Genomic DNA, 8414 nt, shown 5'->3' with positions numbered 1-8414 from the left:
AGTACCAGGACAGCCAGAGCTATAGAGAGAGAGTCTGTCTCAAAAAACAAAACACACACATACACACACCCAAAAACTGAGACAAAATAGAAAAGCCCTTCATGAAACAGTTACCACTTTGGATCTTTGGAGCTCGGGGTATCCTGTTTTCCTGGGCCGTGTTCACTCATAATTGTTTCCAGTAAAACACTCTCATTCCCTTTGCTTAGAAAAGCCAACAGTCATTAAATCTTTACATTATGAATAAGCAGGAAACAGGTGAGTAAGTTCAAAGTCCCACTTCCTGGCTGCTCTCTCACTCATTTTTCTTGTAAGTATGTGTGTCCTAACCACCCTTACTATGCTGTTTCAGAAAGGAAAAACCCATCAGGCACTTCCTCTTCTGTACTCTCGCTGAACAAAGACGTTTGGATCAACAGGAACAGCCTTGCTGTCAAACTAAAAGGAGAGAGAGAGAAACTTACTTTTAAAATGACTTTCCTTCATCCTTCAAGAGGAAGGCAACTGGACTGCTTGACCAGGTACTTCAGGGAATGGATTTGAAGTCAACTTTAGAGTCAATTATTGACATTTGGGTTTGGATTCATTGAAACCTTGTGTCTATGAAGATTTCCTGCAGTGAATGGTTTGCCCATTGGGCTGATTGCCTACAGGGAAACCTTGGAGGTGAGAGTGGGCAGTGGCTTAGGGAGAGGGGAGTGGACAGTGGGGCGGGGAAGGGGGAGTGGACAGTGGGGTGGAAAGGGGGAGTGGACAGTAGGGCCGGGAAGGGAAAGTGGACAGCGGGGGTGGGGAACAGCAGGATTGTTAACTTGGTCTGCTGGAGTTTAACTGGGATTTTCTGATTTGGTGTTTAAAGTTTATTGAGCCCTAGAGGGTACATTTGTATTTCCTCTGAGACAAACGAGCTTTGAAAATGAGTCTTGGCACTATGGAAAGGAAACCCAGAGCTGACAGCAAGAGGGACACTTGGTCCATCTTGTCTCCTGAGGCACAGACAAGATGCTTGAACTTAGAGAATGGAAGGAAATCCCTGTTTGTGGGCCAGTGTTTATAGGAAGCGCTCTACAGACCCCGTTGTGTGATGCAGTGTTTCCAGCCGTTATCTCAGTTGACCTTAGGTGTAGAGATGGAAAATGTGACAAAGATTCACCGTGGTCAGACAATAATCAGCTGCAGGACCTAGGATCTAAGCTGGTCAGCTGTCCTGCTTCTAACAGCTCAGCTCGTGTCTGTAGTACTGCTCATGAGTTTTAAATGTTTGCTTTAATTGGGGTATATTCATTGTAAGCAATACCAGGACATTTTCATATAATTATATAACGTTCTTTGAGTATTCCCCACCCCTATGCCCTCCTAACACTCCCTAACCATTTTGTCCTTCCGGGTTCCCATTAGTCCTGAGTGTGCCCCTAGACAGTTTCACTTCTGTTTGTGTGGCTTACATATGTTATTTGCATAGTGCTAAGAATACTCAGTAAGATTGTTGGAGTCCAGCAGAGATCTAAAAGCATTCTAGGCTAAAGCGTATTTTACTCGAATGGTAGACAAAGCACTGTGACCACTTCTGCTCCATCTGTTCCCATGTGTTTAACTATTGCAACAGTCCTAGGCTTGGGGCAGATATTATGAGCACTCATATTTCAGTAAAGAAATCATAATCCAGAGGCTGAGGAGATGCTCAGGGGGTAGGGGTACTTGTCACCAAGCTTGTTGACCAGCGTTTGATCCCTATGATCCCTGGGAGCCGTCTACTATTCCACAAGGAGAGAACTGTCTTCTACAGGTTGTCCTCTAAGCTCTACACAAATGTTGTGGTGTGCGTGCGTACTCACACACACACACACACACACACACACTAGTCAATGTAAAAAAATTACAAAGCGGGGCTGGAGAGATGGCTCAGTGGTTAAGAGCATTGCCTGCTCTTCCAAAGGTCCTGAGTTCAATTCCCAGCAACCACATGGTGGCTCAAAACCATCTGTAATGATGTCTGGTGCCCTCTTCTGGCCTGTGGACATACAGACAGAATATTGTATACACAGTAAATAAATAAATATAAAAAAAAATTATAAAGCAAGAAAGCATGCCCCAGAAAGATCAAGTAGCATGTCTAGAAGCAGCCATCTAGCAAACTGGAAGAATGGGGGTTCAAGTTTGAAGTCTGCAATGCCAAATCTAGGCACACACATATACCAGTTCCATGCGCTGCCTCTCTGCTCCCAATTATATGAGTTCTTTCCCTGACATCAGTCATTGTGGGAATGACTCCCTAGACGTGGGTCAAGAGGAGTTTCAGTTCTCTGAGGAAGTCATCTAATGAGTAGCAAAAACATTACCAATTAAACCGGATATGGTAGCTCATGCCTGCAATCTTAACAATGAGAAAGCTGAGGCCAGAGAATTAGCATAAGTTTAGGAGTAAACTGAGCTACACTGTGTGCACCAGACCAGTCTTGGCTATTTTGTAAGCCAAGTCTTGTTTAATATAAGAAAATATTATTTGCCAAGGTACAACCATAACAAAAGGATCTCTTCCACATGATTCGGTTATTCTTAGGATAGCTTGGTGGGAGGCAGGATTTTCAGAGGGTGACCCAAAATCCAGATGGTCAAATTGGCTACATCCCTATTTTTTGTTGAATTTTAAAAAAGAATATTTTTATATTTAAAGATTATTTTCATTATGTGTTTGTGTGTGTGTGTGTGTGTGTGTGTGTGTGTGTGCGAGTGTGTGTGTGTGTGCATGGAAGCCGGTGTACATAAGTGCAAATACCCATGGAAACAGTTGTGAGTTGCCCAACGTGAGTGTTAGAAACAAAACTCAATTCCTTTGCAAGAGCAGTATGTGTCCTTTTTTTCTTTAAAATTTATTAGCAAGGTGGTGGTGGCACACGCTTTTAATCCCAGCACTCGGGAGGCAGAGGCAGGAGGATCTCTGTGAGTTTGAGGCCAGCCTGGTCTACAGAGCAAGTCACAAAACAGGTACCGAAGGTACACAGAACTAAATAAATAATAAATAGAATTTATTTAATTTTGATATTGTATTTTAATTACATTTCTCCCCTGTAGACTCTTCATATATACCTCCATACTCTCCTTCAAATTCATATGTTCTTTTCTTATCAACTGTTATTGAATGCATATATGTATCTGTATATACAGCTATATCCCCAAATGCATCCCACTGAGTCCTTACAATATTACTTGTATGCATATTTTCAGGGTTAAGCACTTGGTACAGGACAACCAATTGTGCCCTGGGGAGGGCTACACCTTCGGCTCCCCTCTTTCCTTGGTTGTCTGTAGTTCTTCGAGTGGGGTTGAGGCCGCATGGGCTTTCCCTGCTGTGCAGTTAGTTAGTCATGCTTGTTCATGTTCTCCTTATTCCGCTCATGTTTGGGAGGTCATGTTGCTGAGACTTCAGGAGGTATAGTTTTTTTTTTTTTTTGAGACAGGGTTTCTTTGAGTAGCCCTAGCTGTCTTGGAACTCACTCTGTAGACCAGGATGGCCTCAGTCTTGGAGATTCCCCCTGCTTCTGCACTCCAAGTGCTAAGATTAAAGGTGTTTTCCACCACCACCTGACCCATGGGTATAGATTCTGATGTTACTAAGAAATGCAATCTCACAGCAAAGTCCTTGATCCTCTGACTCTTATGATTTTTCCACCCCCTCTTTCAAGATTTGTTTATTTTTAAATTTATTTTTATCTCATATGCATTCATATTTTTTCTGTGCGAAAGTGTTGGATCCTCTGAAACTGGAGTTACAGGAAATTATGAGCCGCCATGTGGATGCAGGGGATTGAACCTAGTCCTCTGGAAGAGCAGCCAGTGCTCTAAGTGCGGAGCTATCTCTCTTACCCTGATTTGTTTATTTTTATTTCAAGCATTTTGCTTGCTTGTCTTTATGTGCACCCTGTACATGCCTTAGGCACTACGAGGCTAGAGGAGGATGCCCTGCTGCTGGAGTTACAGATGTGGGTGCTGGGAACTGAACCCACATGTACACATGAGCCTGTATGCTTCCTCCAACCAGGCCACATCTCCTTCCTAACCCTTTCAAAAAGTTCTAGTTCCTGATGACTAAGCATTCAAATATATGAGCCTAGGGGGGCCATTGTTATTAAACCACCATAGATATGGGGGGGGGGAGTGAACGCACTGCGGTGACTCTTTCTGTGTGCCAGACACTGCCTTTTATCATTGACTCAGCTTGTCAGTGGTAGATCTCAATCCAAGTCCTAATCCTAGCACAAGACCAGACCTTTGCTTGTCTTCCTGTTATCCCTACCTTGTTTTCTGGCTCTTTCTCTCAAGCTCCTTCCTTATGCCACTTTCTCTGTCTACAAATGGTCCTTTAACTTCCTGGGGACAAGCCAATAGGTCCGGCTCCATCTTTTGATATTTCAATCTCACTTGTCCTCTTGGCTCTGATTGGCATCAATGGGAAGTACCTGTGGAGGTGGTGAAGTTCCACTTGACCATGGTCTATCTCTAGGCAAGGAGCCAGACATTTGGTCAAAGCCATACTTTGAGCAAGTTTGTGTGTGTGTGTGTGTGTGTGTGTGTACACATGTAGAATTCAGAGGCCCACGCCAGGTGTCTTCCTCAATTACTCTCTGCCTTTCTGCTCCTGATAGAATCTTTTGCTAAACCTGGTACCATAGGCTAGTAAAACTGGCTGGCCAGTGAGCCTGTCTCTAGCTGCTTTCTGTGCTAGGGCCAGATGTTTGCACAATTGCTGGGGATAGAACTCAGGTCCTCACCCTTGTGCAGCAGGGACTTCCGTCACCTCTGAGCAAGTTTTACCCATTTTGTGTAGCACGGTTAATAAAAACCCAGAGACAGATATTGGGTTCATCCTGAAGGCAGAAAAGCAAAACAGCCCGCCATTGGTTCTTACCCTCTACCTGAGTTCAAAATGGTGATCCTGCCTCCAAGAATCTCAGACTGAGAGCCTTCTCCTCCCATTTTATAATCATCTCTACTTCTTGGATTAAAGGTGTGCACCACTGGGATTAAAGGCAAGCACTGCCCAGTTTCTATGGCAAACTAGCGTGGCTACTGGGATTAAATGTGCGTGTTATTGTCTCCTGGTCTGTAAGGCTGGCCAGTGTGGATGTTTTACTCTGTGAACTTCAGGCAAGCTTTATTTATTTATATAAAAATGAAACGCCACCACAATTTTGGGCATTAAGCATTTTCTCATCTAGAAAGAAGCACGGCCTTGAGAAGAAGCAACTTTAATCTTTCTATTTGATCACTTCCGTTTTTGTTTCCTTAGTTTCTTAGGATGAACACCGGCTTCACAGGAAGGAGACATCTTTGGCATTCCCATTTGGAAAAAAAAAAAATCTACTGAGATCTAGAAAAGTTGGAGCACTTTGACTGAGAACAAGTAAGTACCCTACAAACACCATCTGCCTAGCTATGTATATTGATGGTATTAAATAAAAAAGCAATTCATGTTTTGTGGGATTCTCAATTGCATATTCTTATGTTCCCTTGAGGATTTATTAAAAAATACGGCAAGCCTATGGGAAAAAAGGCAGATGATTAATGGGGCAAGACTTACAGAGTGACCAGACTGTACTTTAAACTCTTCGTTCTGGCCATCATCACCTCTTCAAGCATAAATTTTCCACTAGCCACTTGGGGTATTTCACCATGAATCGAAACATTAAAATTTAATTTACTATAAAACCCGGTTGCACATGAGGGCACAGTATTGCACACCTTTAATCCCAGCATTTGGGAGGCAGAAGCAGGCTGATCTCTGTGAGTCCAAGCCAGCCTGGTCATCAGTGAGTTCCAGGACAGCCAGAGCTACATAGGGAGGCCTGTTAAAGCAGCAGCAGCAAAGAACAAAATCTTTAATTACAGAATATAGAAGCATCTATCCATCTGATAGTTACAGCACAGTCAGTCATGCGTCCCAGGGTGATGTGCCTTTGAGTTGTCACCGAGACAGTGAACTACAGTCCCTGGGCACAATTTTGTCTGTATTTAAAAGTTAGGCCCAAGATTGAGACTGTAATTTGGTGGTAGAGAGATGACTTCCCATGCATGAGCTTGTAGGTTCCATCAATCCCAGTACTGTCAACCAAACCAAACTCCAAAGTAGATTAAGACATTGCAGAGGCAGACCACACACACACACACACACACACACACACACACACACACACACACAATGTAGCTCCTCTAGAAACTAGGAGAAATGAGGGCACTTAGACTGAAAACTGTCTGATACTTGTAGTGCTGTTTTTCAGAAAACACTAAAACTTGTGAAAGATAAAACAGCTATTCCATTGCGTGGGTGACAGGAAGAACTGAACATGTTGTCACATTACTTTGTATGTGATGACAGACATGAATTCTCCTAACAGCTCCCCAGGTGACACAGACATGTGCTATAATGGGTTCTCATTGGTGAAATGTTGACTTTTCAGGTTTTTGTTAGCCAGCCAACATATGTGGTTATCTTGAAATTGGGCATGGTGGAAATATAGAATCCCTTACTGGGCTCAGTAAATGCTATGAAAGGAATATTCTGTTCCCAGAGAGACTGGCTGCCACATAGCTGGCAGCATTTCAGATTCAAAAGAGAGCTGCAAAGTTTACAGATGCTCACACGTGGCTGATTTCATGCTGTTGCATTAACTTTCCCTGGGGGAACTGTGAACAAGCATTTTGTCACCCCCGATGGAGCCCCAAGAAGAGACTAAAGTGATCATTCCACCTGTCTAGCTTGTTGAACCAGTAGGTCTGTTGATCTTGCTTGTCAGACCTGGGTAAGGGGTAACTACAAAGCACCCCCATCCCTTTAAGCCCTATTATCAGCGTGAATGACAGCTCCCTGTGTATGTACTGATAGAGTACCTTCCCCAGTTAACCTTCCACCCTCTATTCTATTCTATTCTATTCTATTCTATTCTATTCTATTCTATTCTAGCTCCTCCCAAGTCAGAGTGAAGTTAAAGCAGGTGACTGGACATGAGACACGGGAGAGTAGCTGGGATCTCAGCTGAGGGCCTAATGGTCCCCCAGCTCCTCCTAGAGGAGAATGCCGATGGGTGTGATATTGTGAGGGTCTCTGGCTCTGATTAAGACGGCTCTTGGTCTTGGAGGACAGGGCCATTCATTACTTCGAAACCCATGTTTTGGGGCTGGAGAGATGGCTCAGTGGTTAAGAGTATTGCCTGCTCTTCCAAAGGTCCTGAGTTCAATTCCCGGCAACCACATGGTGGCTCACAACCATCTGTAATGAGGTCTGGTGCCCTCTTCTGGCCTGCAGACATACACACAGAATTGTATACATAACAAATAAATAAATATTAAAAAAAAAAAAAGAAACCCATGTTTTCACTACTGTAACTTTACTGGAGATTTTTCTTTTTTCTGTTTTTTCCCCCTTTGGAGACAGGGTCCCACTACATAGCCCTGGCTGTCCTGGAACTCACTTTGTGGATCAGGCTGGCTTCAAAGTCACAAAGATCCACCTGCCTCTGCCTCCTGAGTCTAGGATGAAAGGTGAGTGCCACTACACCTGGCGCTCACTAGAGACTCTTGTATCAGTGAACAAAATCACCCACCTATTTTAATCACCAAAGTGAAACCGTCTTGTTCACTGACCAAAGTTAGGGCTACTGAGTTTTGCGGATCACTTCTTTTTGTTTGTGTTTTTGTTTGTTTTGCTTTGCTTTTCGAGACAGGGTTTCTCTGTGTAACTGCCCTGGTTGTCCTGTAACTCACTCTGTAGACTGGGCTAGCCTCGAATTCACAGAGATCCATCTGCCTCTGCTTCCCGAATGCCAGGATTAAAGGCGTGCGCCACCACCTCCCAACTTGCAGAGTACTTCTTGAGGGCCTGACTGTCAAACATCTGGCATCTCCATAGTTAAAGGGAAAAAATATGCAGCCTTCATATGCTGGTGACAGATATGTATATTTCATGTGGATTAAAATACATACATGAACAAATATTTTCCTCCATTTCTTCAGTGAACTTCATAAAGGAGAACAGTCAATCCCTCATTCAGAGGATGAACATCATAGTTACCAAGCAAATCTCAGACGATCTGTTTGCACGAAGTGTTCTCAACTATGAAGAAGCCGCCAATATCTGCTGTAAGAAGGTAGATCAGGACGCTGCACGAGAAATCATTCATATGATTCTGAAGAAGGGCTCAGAGGCCTGCAGCCTCTTTCTTAAGTATCTTGAGAAGTGGGACTCTACTATGTATCAGGACTTAACTGGACAAAGTAAGTATTGCTTTGCTCACCTCTGTCCCACCATAAGGACCGTGCAGAACACCCCAGTCCCTGCCATGGAATTTCAGCTCGTCCTCCTCCTTTGTGTGACTGGCCAGGGACTTTGAGTCATTCACAGCAGACATTTGACAGTGGAG

At 43.7% G+C, this 8414-nt stretch overlaps 1 protein-coding gene across 2 annotated transcripts in view; it reads left to right on the top strand.

Moving 5' to 3' along the window:
- Nucleotides 1-328: 328 nt before the first annotated feature.
- Nucleotides 329-8414, top strand: part of Nlrc4 (NLR family CARD domain containing 4) — a 38043-nt gene continuing 29957 nt past the window's right edge. The window contains exons 1-3 of one of the 2 annotated variants that reach the window (XM_041630912.1): nt 329-521; nt 5288-5401; nt 8008-8268. In XM_041630912.1, coding sequence (XP_041486846.1) covers nt 5401; nt 8008-8268 — 262 coding nt within the window. In that variant the 5' untranslated portion in view covers nt 329-521; nt 5288-5400. Of the gene's footprint in view, nt 522-550; nt 667-5287; nt 5402-8007; nt 8269-8414 lie in introns of those variants that run through there. The other variant, XM_041630913.1, reaches the window with a different exon arrangement.

Source organism: Microtus oregoni, unplaced genomic scaffold (assembly GCF_018167655.1).
Source record: "Microtus oregoni isolate MIOR12 unplaced genomic scaffold, Mior012 000036F_ref0000092, whole genome shotgun sequence".
In the NCBI taxonomy this organism is placed as follows: domain Eukaryota; kingdom Metazoa; phylum Chordata; class Mammalia; order Rodentia; family Cricetidae; genus Microtus; species Microtus oregoni.
Note: the sequence above shows the minus strand (reverse complement) of the source record. Positions and strands in the feature narration are given on the sequence as shown.